At 29.0% G+C, this 15036-nt stretch overlaps 2 protein-coding genes and 1 long non-coding RNA gene across 4 annotated transcripts in view; 1 reads left to right on the top strand and 2 right to left on the bottom strand.

Moving 5' to 3' along the window:
• LOC105669082 (RING finger protein nhl-1-like) overlaps positions 1–2552 on the bottom strand; it is a 29488-nt gene extending 26936 nt beyond the window's left edge. Inside the window, exons 1-2 of one of the 2 annotated variants that reach the window (XM_012361826.2) lie at positions 763–2552; positions 433–546 (exon numbers count right to left, since the gene is read on the bottom strand). In XM_012361826.2, the coding sequence (XP_012217249.2) occupies positions 433–512 (80 nt within the window). In that variant the 5' untranslated portion in view covers positions 513–546; positions 763–2552. The remainder of the gene's footprint in view (positions 1–432; positions 547–762) is intronic. The other variant, XM_067348763.1, reaches the window with a different exon arrangement.
• Positions 2553–7837: 5285 nt separating this feature from the next.
• Positions 7838–13297, top strand: Xxylt (Xyloside xylosyltransferase). The gene is made up of 4 exons (XM_012361831.2): positions 7838–8257; positions 8482–8932; positions 11507–11980; positions 12064–13297. Exons 2-4 carry the CDS (start codon positions 8510–8512, stop codon positions 12268–12270), a joined length of 1104 nt encoding a protein of 367 aa, XP_012217254.1. The 5' UTR covers positions 7838–8257; positions 8482–8509; the 3' UTR covers positions 12271–13297.
• LOC136997748 (uncharacterized) lies at positions 9184–10170 on the bottom strand. The gene is made up of 2 exons (XR_010888373.1): positions 9525–10170; positions 9184–9445 (listed from the first exon to the last, which is right to left on the bottom strand). It is a non-coding gene; the product is annotated as an uncharacterized lncRNA (long non-coding RNA).
• Positions 13298–15036: the final 1739 nt, after the last annotated feature.

The following is a 15036-nucleotide window of genomic DNA, read 5'->3' as shown; positions in this document are numbered from 1 at the left end:
AATAGTTTTTAGATCGAACAGATTCATAATTCATAAAATTGATTTTTTTTCCTTTCAAAATATAATATAATTAAGAAATGCAACAATTGATACATATTTGAACAATTAATTTCTTTATGTTATTCTTTATGTTCTTATGCAATAATTGCTCAAGTTGCATTCGCACGTGAGATTAATCATTCATAACTAAAATTTTAAATCTTATTTATTGATTGAAAATTATTGTAGTATGAATTTTTCCTTTTTATTTATTTTATTTATTATAGATTTAGATTTGATAAAAATTGATCATGATCATGTCAAAATCATATTCTTTTTTCTCATAAAATAAATTTTTCTGGATTACTGTTTTTATCCACACAAAATATAATACATAAATTGAATAATGTATAAACAAAATAGAATAAAATGTAAAATTTTCAATGATTATACCTGCAACGACGTGTGTTTTGTTTTTTTGAAACATTTCTAAATTTTGTCGTTTTTCTGCTAGTAGAAACGAACCGCATCATTTTTCACACTTCTATCTGTACTTCTATCTCTTTCCTAAAAAATACAATAGAGTAATATTTTTCAGATTCGAATCCGATAAATGTGACAATTGTTGCTTTGTTTTTATCAACTTCACAATTATATAGTAATTAAAAAAGCCTGAATTTAATAAGACATTAACACTTTTTTATCCGTTCGGTATCGATAGATGCTTTAATTGTAAAAAAATTATTATTTTTCTAAATTGTTGATATACAGAATTCTACTTACCTTTTGCTCTTCCTTGGAATCAATATGTGTGTTTACCTCAATTTAAAATTTCACAAATAATTACACAATCTAGTCATTAAAAATTGTTAACTTCTGCGACATATATTAAAATAATCTGAACGTCAAAAACTAAAGATTGTTTATTGATTAACACATTAATCGAACATATCACACTTAATCAATGTATTAATTTTACGTAGCTTTTTTTTAAATTACACGTTATAAACTTTTATTAAAGACACAATTGTATTTTTTAAACAATAAATAAATAAATAATTGTTATTAAAAATGTTATTTTTAAATTACAAAGATAATTTACTTCATTGTATAATCACCTTTATTTTGATTTTATATTTTTATAATTGATAACCATTTACAGTGTACAATTGTGTCAAATTACAAGAATTTTAGTATAGATCATTAATATTACCCAGGATAAAAATAAAGTATTAAGTACCGTATTGCAATATATCGCAGTAAGAACTGATAAAAAGTATTCGGATAATATACTTTATCTCATCGTAATCATTGAAAATAACAATATAAATCTTATCACATAAGACTGTGATAAGATAAAAGTCCAAAATCATTAAACCGTTAACCCAATTTCCATAATAAAACACGAAGAATGTATCTCAAAACTTACACAAACACACACAATTTCGAAATATATTTGTAAATATATATATGTAAATATATCAATTAAGTGTTAATAAAAAAACATTGTTTCTTGTTTTCTCCATTTTTTGAGAAAAGATGTTAAGGATTACCAATTAAACATAATTAATACGTTGCAAAATCTCCATTAAAAAATACGAAAAATAAGCAGATTAAGAGAAATTTTATATTAATCATTAGAATAATCGGCAATGTCGCTCTACATACATCTGGTTTTTAATACTCTTTGACAATAATAAAAAATTTATCTATTTTTGTATAAACTATACTTAAAGTTAGCTATATTATACCCAGAGTATGCGTCATTAATATTTTAAACTTCTGATTTAAAATTTTTTTTTAAATTCAGTTTTGACTTTTTTAATAAACTTTTTGACTAACCAAATTGGTATTTTTTGAGATTTCTGCCATAAATAAAATTATTTTATTTTATTTATGTACAGTGTTTTATTTAAAGAATATATATAACCTTTTCCCCTTTCTCTCTTATTCTTTTTATTATAATTAATATTTATAAAATAATTAAATTATATACAGGGTGATTCAAAATAACCTGATGTCTTTGCAATGCCATATTCTTGAGCGAATTCTGAGACGATTTTTCCTTTTACAAAATTTTGTCCGAAGCTTAGTTTTCGAGTTATAATTGAAAATAGATAGCAACTTACGACGAGTTCGGTACAACGGGCAGGCAGGGACGCGCAACGTATAATGAGACTGTCAAGTGTTTACTATCGTCTCATGACACATTACACCATCCCTGTCTGTCCGTTGTATCGAACTCATAAGTAGCAAACTATTTTCAATTATAACTCGAAAACTAAACTTTGGACAAAATTTTGTAAAAGGAAAAATCGTCTCAGAATTCGCTCAAGAATATGGCATTGCAAGGATATCAGGTTATTTTGAATCACCCTGTATATCTCCCTTTTGCAAACATAAAAATATTGAAATGTGGTATAATAGGCGAAGGTCCACGTTGAAAAACCTAACGCGCTATAAGTGGCACCTCATGGGTGGCGTGGAAGACCACTCAATAATTAATAATAAAACTATTTCAGACTTAAATTAGGCTTGTAATCGATCAAAGATTGCCAATGATATCGTGTAGAACCGGCGCGTTTAGGCCCGTAACTACACGCGTACCGATCTGTCAACTGTTATTGATTTTTACAAGTCAGATGATATTGATTTTTACTGCACAGCTGATTTTCCACGGACGCAAAATGCATGTGGATTTTTGTCACTCGAAATATGGGAGTTGTAACTGTTAAATACTCCTTCACGAGTAAAACATGACTCGTCCGTAAATAAAATTTTAATGACCAAACCAGAATCTCTATTTTAATTCTCTAATAACAATGTATAAAATTAGATTCTTCTAGATGAAAATGTTTTTGATAAAGATGCGTTACATTGTATTTATTGTAAGCGTTTTAATCTGATACAGAAAATACAATAAGTATATCGTAATGTTCATGTATAATCTCCCATCATTTTCAACATGATTATTGGAAAATGAAAATAAAGATTCTGGTTTTGTCCATAAAATTTTATTTACAGACGAGTCACGTTTTACTCGTGAAGGAGTAGTTAACAGTTACAAATCTCACATTTGAAGTAACGAAAATCCACATGCATTTCACGTCCGTGAAAAATCAGCTGTGCAGTAAAAATCAATATCACCTGACTTGTAAAAATCAATAGCAGTTGATAGATCGGTACGCGTGTACGTATAATTGCGAACCTGAGCGTGCCAGTTCTACGCGACATCATTAGCATCTTTGATTGTTTATAACTTAAAAACTATTGTAGCCTTGATATTTTTGTATTAAGATTTTTTACTCTATTTTATCTCCAAAAGATACTATTAAAGTATTATAAGCGGTATGAGACACCCTGTATAACATAATATTAAACTCAAAAGTATTAACTATCGCAATTAACGCATATTAATAATTCATAAATATTTAATGTTCTGATATTTTATTAATATCAATATTATTTACTTTTTACAAGATCACATAAATCTCGAAAAAGCATTTCACGTTGTCATAATACTGCGCAACAAGCGCGCAATGTCGCTTTGATAAAAAGGAGACGGAACACGTATGTCCACTCGCTTCTACAAACTGAACGGCGGGGCGCACACGTACGTGTGACGTAACGATTCTCGTTTGTGTGCGTGTTTTCCCTACCGCGGTGCTCGGGTGCTGGCCAAAGACAAGATCTATAGAGAGAAGGTTACCTCAGGCAAACCGGTTGTCGGCGAGGGACGATGAAGTAAGGGGGGAGCTAGAAACAGCTTGTTGGCGAGGGTCGACGAAGGAAGGGGAGAGCATGATGATCTCATCGTCAAACAGTAGCTGTCTCTCTCGCACGCTTTAGTGTTTTCTCTCTCGCTCCTTTAATATAGAAATGCTTTGAGTTTTTATCGAAAAAATACTTTTATTTTGTAAAATATTGATAGCACTGGAAATTGCGTAATAAAAATTGAAAAGTAAATTAGAAAGGCGCTATAAATTACATATATTGCAAATTATAGCGCTAGATATTTAACGTTTATAATGTTAAATATCGCTGCAACAGATGCATTTGTAATACAAATTGCTTTGTACTCGTATTTAGACTGTAATATCAATGAAAATAAAATATAATTTGGGGATATACACAAAAAACATCATTTGTAAAGTAATTTGTAAAATTTGTAAAATAAAAGAAAAAATAGTACATATTTAAAAATTATTTTTAAAATAATATTTACTGTTTATATGCATTATTTACAAAAGAAATACTATAAAGAAATTTATTTTTTATATTTAATTGTGAAAACCTCAAAAATTGTCAAGAAATTGTAACTGAAATTCATGAATGTAAGTACAATTCTAGGATAATATAAAAAGCATCATACACAAATTTATAATATTATAATACAAACTTAAATAATGAAATTGTAATATATGTTTCAACATTGCAAATGTGAATATTTATATGATAAAATTTACAAAGTGTTAACAGTTTTCAAATATTTGCTAATAAAATATTATTGAAATGTTTCTGTTAAAATCTTAAAATAATTCTTTAAAACAAATATGATGGGGTATATATTAGGGATCATTAAATATATGGCAACATTGTGATTATAAAATTTTATAAGTATCTATAATAAAAATTAAGTATAATAAATATAATAAGTATATAAGTATAATAATAAAATTTTTATAAGTATCTATAATAATAAAAATACATATATGTTGTATTAATCTATTAATATAAAAAAATTATTAATTAATTTAACGCAAATAAATTTCTTTATATTAACAGATTAATACAACATATATGTATTTTTATTATTATAGATACTTATAAAAATTTTATTATTATACTTATATACTTATTATATTTATTATACTTAATTTTTATTATAGATACTTATAAAATTTTATAATCACAATGTTGCCATATATTTAATGATCCCTAATATATACCCCATCATATTTGTTTTAAAGAATTATTTTAAGATTTTAACAGAAACATTTCAATAATATTTTATTAGCAAATATTTGAAAACTGTTAACACTTTGTAAATTTTATCATATAAATATTCACATTTGCAATGTTGAAACATATATTACAATTTCATTATTTAAGTTTGTATTATAATATTATAAATTTGTGTATGATGCTTTTTATATTATCCTAGAATTGTACTTACATTCATGAATTTCAGTTACAATTTCTTGACAATTTTTGAGGTTTTCACAATTAAATATAAAAAATAAATTTCTTTATAGTATTTCTTTTGTAAATAATGCATATAAACAGTAAATATTATTTTAAAAATAATTTTTAAATATGTACTATTTTTTCTTTTATTTTACAAATTTTACAAATTACTTTACAAATGATGTTTTTTGTGTATATCCCCAAATTATATTTTATTTTCATTGATATTACAGTCTAAATACGAGTACAAAGCAATTTGTATTACAAATGCATCTGTTGCAGCGATATTTAACATTATAAACGTTAAATATCTAGCGCTATAATTTGCAATATATGTAATTTATAGCGCCTTTCTAATTTACTTTTCAATTTTTATTACGCAATTTCCAGTGCTATCAATATTTTACAAAATAAAAGTATTTTTTCGATAAAAACTCAAAGCATTTCTATATTAAAGGAGCGAGAGAGAAAACACTAAAGCGTGCGAGAGAGACAGCTACTGTTTGACGATGAGATCATCATGCTCTCCCCTTCCTTCGTCGACCCTCGCCAACAAGCTGTTTCTAGCTCCCCCCTTACTTCGTCGCCCCTCGCCTACAAGCTGTTCTAGCTCCCCCCTTACTTCATCGTCCCTCACCCACAACCGGTTTGTTTGAGGTAACCTTCTCTCTATAGATCTTGGTTTATAGATATCATCAAGTGATGCACCGCTTGATTTCGAATGTTTTGTTTTATTTAGATGGTCCAGATATTGTGATCTTAAGGGGGGAGCCTCGTGTAACCGGTTAAAAAAATTGAAAATTTTTTTTTTGCTTTAATCAATAGCAATTCATGTAGAAAATATATTCCCAAAGTTACAAAACAAAATTCGAAGTTTTAAGGAGTCCACAGCCTATTTCTTGCGCGCAGATATACAAGCGCGCGGCGGGGCGTTTGGTCAACGGTACCATACGATATAAGATTATAGAATTTGTAACTGTTTTTGGCGCGTTTTCAGAAGTACTTATTTGAGAGTGCAATTTGGAGAGTGCAAGCAAAGTGTGAAATTCGAAGAAGCAGGAAATCGGAGCCTCAGTTTTAAACTTGTTGTTACACTTTTCTTTTTTACTTTTCAATACCGAAAACTTTAAACGCGTTTTTCTCGAAACCAGTTTTTGGCAATTGGCGGGAAAGATTACTCGAAAACTATTCGATCAATCAAGTTGTCCCTGTGTATACATGTAGTTTAATAATATAAATTGTCGATGAACCTATAAAATTAGTAAAATAATTAATTTAAACAATTTTTATTGCATAAATAAGGTGACATTTTGTGGGTCAAAATCGCAATTTTTTTTTAAAGTGTTGCCATTTTTTCAATTTTCAACTTTTTACTTATTTTTTAGGTTCATCGACTAGATAATTTCATAGAAAAGAAAAACTTTTTTTTTTTTGGTTTTAAACGAGTGCAAAAGACGCTACAACTCCCGCCAATTCACAACTCCAATAATGAGGCTGCGTCAACATTTGTTTATAGTGGCTCTATAATCAATTATTTTTAAACAAAAAAAATTTTTTTTTACTTTTTAATATATGTTATAAAACACTAAAAAGTTTTAAAAAAATCCGTTGCATTGTTTCTTAAAAAAAAATTCCTAAAAATCACCTTTGTTTTAGCGATTCATACGAGGCTCCCCCCTTAAATTATTAATTTTTTTTTTGCAATTTTAGTTGTTAGTGGTTGTCCTGTTAATTCTTTGTACTGATTACAAATTATCTGTAAAGCTTGATCTCGTTTCATACAATTATGATAATCAACACTTTTTGTAACATATAAACAAGAATGTTGCTAATATAACATTAATAAAATTTTAACATTTTCCTTATTATCCATTTTTTATTATAAAAGAAGTTTTTTCTGAAAATCAATTTTATATATTATTATACTTTTCTTGAAAAATAATATGTATATATAGGTTATAATATATTTTTAATGTCTAATTTAATCTGCATTAAAACTAATAATAACTACTTATGTAAATCTTATTAATTAATTTTATTTAAGAATTATATTTCTCTTATTTTTTCAATTCTATAATTACTTACTAAAATATTATTTATATTGTTCACAGTATCTCGTATCACTATAAATATCTTATATTTTGTCTTGACAGATAGTAAAAGAAACTAGTAAAATCTAATAACTCGCAATAACTCGTACCGAAAAATGGGACGCAACGCATTTTTTCGTTTGAGCTTCTTATTCGAGTTTTGCATCCAAATGCAGTGTGTACATGATCCGAGTTCTAGTAACTTTCCCTCAGTCCGAGATCTCGGACCGAGTTCTAGTATCGTGGACACAAGGCTTAACACAGTGCAATTTAGCGTGTTCTAGTTGGAAAACACCCTATATAAGCTCTTTGGTGCTGGCCGGCTCGAGTTTGCATCACTGACTTACATTGGGCTTGTTCGTTTTAGCTGCACTGGGGCAGCTCTGGGTCTGCTCTAAACAAGATAATACAGGACAAACTATTTATCTGTCCTGTATTATCCTATGTAGAGCAGACCCAGAGCAGCCCCAGTGTAGCTAAAACGAACAAGCCCATAAACTTGTCCCCGCGTGCTATTTCAATTCAGTTCAGTGCAGTGTGGACTCAGTGCAGCAATAAAGAACAAACCTTTAGTCTTCTCTCTGGTTGCAGCTAAATCGAGGGGATGACCGCTCTCAGGCTTCTCTCTGCACCTACCATCGTAGGCGCAAGCGCGGCCTGGCTCGTGAAGGGATAACCTGACTCGTCTGGCAGCTCTAGACTATCATTCCGATATCATTTCTGTTCCGAAAAAACGCTATTTTCTATTTTCCTGTTTATTATATCAAGAATAATACAATAGTCATATAATTATGCGAAAAAATATTAAATATACCGATATAGAATGAACAGAATCACTGCACTCACTTGTGGTGAACAGTGACATTACAATTGATTTTACAGTGCATTTGAGTATATGCAGTGATATGTATGTAGAGATTCGCGCAGTATTATTTAATGAGAAACTTAAATCGGATAATGCAACAATGCAGTAACAAAGAAACAGTTGTGGAATATGTCATGTAATTATTTTTTTATGAACTGCTTAATTTAAAATTTTATTAATTTGAAGAAAATTGCAAAAATTAATTGAAGCAAATTATATTTGGTGAAGATTGAGGTTGATTAATCGAAAAAAGTTTGAAAAGAATTATGAGATTGATTAAAGTGTAAAACTAAACTATCATAATTTGATTTGTTCAAAATTTTCTTATTTTTTACATTCTACTGATTTTTTTCTTTTTAGGTTAGAAGAATAAAAGATAGTGGGTTAAATGCCCTTGTTACGCAAATTATTGTTGAGGCTGACAATTGTCGCGTTGCTTCTGGTGGTCTTTTACTTTTATCTGATGTCCAATGGTGATCGCTACTTTGTGTTTAACTTACGAACACAAAATGCAAATCTGGCAAACCTTACAACCACCTTAACATCAGCTAGCTACTCTATTAAGGCCAATTACTCATCTTCGTCGATTGTTCAGTCGTGCAATCAAACAGGTTATTACAATGTTTGGTGCATCTTTACTAAAGTCGCATTAAATTCACCCATGAGACACAAGTTCCAAATATTTTTGGACTCCTTGCTTAGATTGACCTCTGTAGACATTGCCTTTCATGTGATAAGTGATAATGATAGTCAAAGAATAGCCCAAACTATTATTCAAGATGTCATGACCAATACTGAAAAGTTTATGGAGGTATGTTCTTTTGTTATTCTCTTTTATAGGATATATATTTATCTTTTAAGAATTATGTTAAAATGATATAATTAATCTTTTTTGTTAAAAACTTCCTTAAAATTATTCTACTTTTTTAAATTGCTTTGTAGAGTTATAAAACTTAAAAGTTATAGTATTTCAATTAAAATATATTAAAACTGAAATAATGAAATAAATTCAGAGAAATAAATAAAAAACTAAACAGTCGTTGCTAGATGGTCGTACTAGTGTATTCAAAGACAAATAATAAAAACAGCGTTTTGACCTGTTATTAGGCCTTCTTCAAGTTCATAATAAAAGAAATATAACATTATAAATTAAAACGCTTTTTCGGACGAATTAAACGAATTATTATAAAACATCGCTGGTGTATGTTGTTGTTAGTATGTATTGTGTATTAAAAAGTTACTTGATGCATTATAAATGAACGAAGTCAATCACAGATATCAGTGAATAAAAAGAATAAAATTGTTAGTCATTATCTTGATTACACTAAAACGCAAAGAAATTTGAATTACAAAATTGAAAATATAATAAAAATAAAACGCAACAAAATTGAAATTATACGTACATCATTCGCAATGATATCATTGTTTAAATCATAGTTTGAAAAAGGAGAGCCAAGTTCCATTGGAAAAGCCAGAGATTGCTGGTCAACGATTATAGGCAGAAAACTTGAACTTATGTGTCAATAGATAAATTAACAGTGAATCAGTAAAGGAGACAGTGAGATCCTCAGCCCAAAGTACTAGGGTGGGAAAAAGGAAGGGGACCATGGAAATAAAGAAGAGGGAAATAAGAAAAAAGGAGAATCCATCATATAGGAGGGAATAAATTTAATACAGGAAGATATTCATTTGGCAATGATTCTGTGTCGTTTTTTAGATTTAATCCTTCCTTTTGTCTCTTAATGTGGAGTATTTTTGAAATTAACCTCTTGCTACGATTGTTCTTCATCTAATATTTTAATATTTTCCCAATCTATTTTATGTGAGGAATCTAATCTGTGTTTAGAGATAACAGAAGGAGATCCACTTTTTTTGTTAATGTCTGACTTATGTTCCTTGATTCTTGTAATGAGTTTTTTTTTGGTCTGCCCCACATATGTAACTTTACAGTCATAACATGAAATTTTGTACACTACTCCACAATGAGAAAATGAATCTAATTGATCTTTGTCTGTTTTAATAAATTGCTTAAGATTGTTCCCAATAGAAAAAGCTAATTTTAAATCACAAGTTCTTGCTATAGATGTGAAATCCCCCAAAATAGTTTTAACAAATAAAACCGTAAAAAAATTTTTTTGGACTCTTGTATCATCGTTTATTTTACAGTCCATTCTATTATCGACGTCTATATTATTCAATGTTTTATTATGAATTAAAAATTTGAGTCTTTTGTGAATAGTTGTGAATATAAAACTTATGGAATAACAATTCGTTAACAAAATATATATGGCCAATCTCAAGTTTTTTTTCGTGAAATTTTGGATGAGACAACAGGAATATTCTATCTACTAGTCCAATGATAATGCCCTTTTTGTGGGATGGTGTGAATGAAAATTCAAATATCTACCGGAGGATGTAGGTTTTTGAAACCAATCAAATATGACTGTTATTATCTTAGATAACTTTTGTGTCTAAAAAGTTAATGTGGTTATCTCTACTTTTTTTCAATGTGAATTATAGTCTACTATAAAAGGAATTAAAAATCTCCAAGGTTATGTCTAAGGATGAGGGTGGAACCGCTAAAATAATATCGTCGACATATCTATGATAAAACGATAACTGAAAGAATAATTTGTTAATTGCTTTAATTTCAAGGTCTTGAAGGACTAAGTCCGCGATTAAAGGAGACAAGGGTGGGCCCATAAAAGTACCAAATGTTTGCTTATAAATCTTGTCATTAAACTTAAAGAAAGTAGAATTTAAAATTAAACGAATACCCGTTAAAAACTCATTTAAAGGAATATGAATGTTCTTAGAAATCATACTCCATCTACTACTAACGTTTTACTAGCGTTTTAGTGTAATCAAGATAATGACCAACAATTTCATTCTTTTTATTCATTGATATCTGTGATTGACTTTGTTCATTTATAATGCATCAAGTAATTTTTTAATACACAACTACATACTAACAACAACATACACCAGCGATGTTTTATAATAATTTGTTTAAATTGTCTGAAAAAGCGTTTTAATTTATAATGTAATATTTCTTTTATTATGAACTTGAAGAAGACCTAATAACAGGTCGAAACGTTGTATTTGTCTTTGAATACACTAGCACGACCAACGGCTAGCAACGGCTGTTTAGCTTTTTATTTATTCTCTTGAATTTATAGTATTTCTTTGTTTTTAAATGTATCTCAAAATATCAACTGTAAAAATATACTATAAAAATAGGGATTTTAAATTTTTTGAAATGACACGTGACTGACAAGGTTATCCAAGATCATATAAAATGTTACCCGTTGATACCTTTATTGAAATCATTGATCTGAAATTTATGTCTGAAACATATAAATAAATATTTTTTATTTATGTTTAGGTATTTTATTATGATGTACACAAATTGGCTGTACAATTAGAAGATATCGTGTCGATCATGTCTCCACACTTCAGCAGCAAACCAGGAACGTATTACTCAGACGCATTATTTTTTCTCTCATTGGGTTTACACAGAATTGCACCCAACTGTCAAAGACTTGCAATTATGTTCGACGCGGACACAAAATTTCGCAAAGATGTGAAGAATTTATTCGAGGAATTCAACAATTTTGGGAAAGGGGCTTTATTTGGCTTAGCTCCAGAACTCACTCCAGTATATCGACATGTTTTGTACTTATATCGTAGTAAGCATCCAACGACGATGTTTGGCGAGCCTCGACACAAAGGCGGTTACCCTGGTTATAATAGCGGGGTGGTGCTTTTTAATTTAGAGAGATTACGAAAGTCACATATGTACAATGAGGCTGTTAGTAAAAATAGCGTGGATATAATGACGAGGAAATATCACTTTAAGGTAAATTAAAACTGGAAAAAGTAGCTGATATTTTAACGATTTAATTTTATTTAGAAATTGATAAATTATCTATTTTGTTACAGGGCCATTTAGGGGATCAAGATTTCTACACACTTTTAGGCATGGAAAAACCGGAGCTTATTCACACGATTGATTGTGGATGGAATAGGCAACTTTGTACCTGGTGGCGTGATCGTGGTTATTCAGATATATTTGCTAATTACTCAGAATGCCATTCGGAGACCAAATTATGGCATGGAAATTGCAATACTCCCATTTCTGACGATTAACTATCCGTTATTTTTATGCCCATTAAATATTGAACATAAGAGATGCTTCCATTTAGGTTTAAGGAAAATAGTGGCAAAGCATAAAACAGAAATCCATAAATTAAAATTGTTAAGGGATTCTAAGCAATATAATATAAGATAATTTCTTCTTATTAAAAATATTTTACTTTTGTTAAAATTAATTAAAAAATAAGAAAATGTTTTCTTTTCTCTCTATATTTTATTTTTTTTTGGGGTATATAATTTCAATTTTCAATTAATCATATTATTTTAATTATGCAAATATAGAATACTCACAATTTTTAGAGAGCTCAAATACATTTAACATATGTATTTCTTTATTTTTAAATATCATTATCTTGTTTTTTAATCTTACTAGTCAGCACATGTTAAACAAATGGAATAAAATTATTATATTTATACAAAATATGTCAAAAAAAGTATAGTAATTTTATGAACTTTACAAGGTAAATTTTATAGCGAGTTCTAAACTTAAAAAAATAAGAAACATACATTTAGTATGAAATGTAAAATTATAAGTAAGAATTTACGAGATAAACTTTTTCACTATACAAAAATATTGAAAAATATAAATATAATAAGAAAATCAATATAAAAGAGTACAGTGAGATTTGATTGAGATCTGTTTTAATGTTTTGCTTTCTAAAGCTGTGATTTTTTGTTGCAATATACGACAATATAGCAAGAATAAGTCTCGCCAATTTCGATTTGAAAGAATGCAGAGAATAGAGAACAACAATGTGTGTTCTGATATATAGCATAAGAAAGAAAGAGAAAGAGAGAGAAGGAGGAAAGAGAATATAGAGCACATAAGTTAAACGCAGCAACACAAACCCGCGACTCAACCTTGGAACTTTTACATTGTACTAAATGTTTTATGAGTTACAGGACATTCCTTGTATAAGAAATTTTAATTTTGATAAACAGATTATTATTGTATATTACATCTTGTATCGTATTTTGTATTGTATAGTATTTTTAAAATTAAATTCTGTATTTACCTTAATTTTAACTCGTACACTTATTCATTTTTGTTATAATACAACATATTAAAACGCCCTAAGTTTTAAGACAGAATTTTGAAAGCAAGAAACATCTCGTAATACATAAAATATTATTACATTTATCGGAAAATGATTTGTTATATTTACTAACAAAAATAATGATGTACTATATTGTGTTGTAAATGCGACAAACGATATGCTATATTTTATGTTACAAATGTGAAAGTACTAGATCTTGTTGAATACTGTTAAAGTTATCCCGAAATTTGTGTTTGTTGCTTCTACTTTTTTCTGATATTTTATATTCAATTTAACTTTTAAGATACGTAATGTACACTTAATAGTAAAATTAAAGTTATTATATTTTTGCCGAAAAATTGTCAATATTTAAATTGCTATGTTACGACGTTTTCTTAAACAAAAATAAAATTTACATTTTTAATAAAAAATTTAAATTATTTCTTATTTCGTATCTTACATCGATTGCTCCGTATTGACGTAAAACGCGGTAGGTCACACCTCGCAGTGCTTATATCGATTTTCTATCGCTAGAGCGCGCGACGCTTTACGCTAGTGTGGGCACTATTATATCCAGAAACGTATCTCGGGGGTTAGGTTACCCTGTGGTTGACGTCCTGGTTAATTTTCTTCGACGTGGAGGCCCACAATATTTCCAATAGGTTGAAGAGGATTTACGTGTTAGGATATAAGCACTATGAGAGACGTGTAGTATTTAAATATCAGAAAATTATGTATTACGTCTTGTCTTTACAAAGGATCAGGCCGTACTCTCTTTTTTCATACCATGCACGTGAGTCTCTAGACTCCCTAGGCTTAGTCGGTAACGTCGAGAGCGCAGTAGTCGGCATAGCCTACATACTCCCCCCCGAGTGTAAACGATATAAACAGAACATAATTATTGCACAATGTTTACAAGGTACTTACAGGAGTATAAAGCTTTTTCTTAAAAGTTAAGATAATTTTAAACGCACTTATTAACTAGAGCCTTAAATTAAAAGAATACAATACAAAAGATAATGCTTAAGGTAACTTAAAATTTACATGTTTTTTGGGACCAGAATAAGTTTTAAGTGACGTTGTATGAGAATCGCTCGATTTATAAGTATCCGCGAGTTGAGGCGCATTGATACTGTCGGCTATAAAATGCGCCGGTTTAAGTCTTTCGACGGATACATTTTGAGGCTTTCCATTAATTTCAATTGTAAAAACTCGGTCGGAAACACGTTGTAGAACTTTAAACGGACCGGAGTATGGTCGCTCAAGAGGTTTTTTTACTGCATCGGAGCGTAGAAATATGTGTGAGCATGGGTGTTTACGATAATTCAAGTTCGAGTTAGTTTCACTAGGACCGACAATGAGATATACATAACCATCTAGAACCTTTATGATTCATGACAACTCGACGCTGTCTTGTATTGCTTGAGTTAAATTCATTGAATTTGTTGAGTTTAATAAATATAATTATATACATATATATATAATTATATCTATTAAAGAGGTATACCAACATACATACCAACATTATTTGTTTCTTTCATAGACTGATTTGCAGTTGACATTTTTTTATTACAATAAAATTTGCTCTATAAACTCAACAAATTCAATTAATTTAACTCAAGCAATACAAGACAGCGTCGAGTTGTCATAAATCATAAAGATTCTAGATGGTTATGTCTATCTCATTTTTCGGTCCTAGTGAAACTAACTCGAACTTGAATTA

The sequence above is a fragment of the Linepithema humile genome, chromosome 2 (genome assembly GCF_040581485.1).
Source record: "Linepithema humile isolate Giens D197 chromosome 2, Lhum_UNIL_v1.0, whole genome shotgun sequence".
Classification (NCBI taxonomy): domain Eukaryota; kingdom Metazoa; phylum Arthropoda; class Insecta; order Hymenoptera; family Formicidae; genus Linepithema; species Linepithema humile.
Note: the sequence above shows the minus strand (reverse complement) of the source record. Positions and strands in the feature narration are given on the sequence as shown.

Excerpts from the sequence above, each read along its gene's own strand:
- Xxylt (XM_012361831.2), top strand. The coding sequence starts at position 8,510 with ATGCCCTTGTTACGCAAATTATTGTTGAGGCTGACAATTGTCGCGTTG. Across the intron at positions 8,933-11,506 it reads ATACTGAAAAGTTTATGGAG|GTATTTTATTATGATGTACA; the intron begins GTATGTTCTTTT and ends ATTTATGTTTAG. Across the intron at positions 11,981-12,063 it reads CGAGGAAATATCACTTTAAG|GGCCATTTAGGGGATCAAGA; the intron begins GTAAATTAAAAC and ends ATTTTGTTACAG.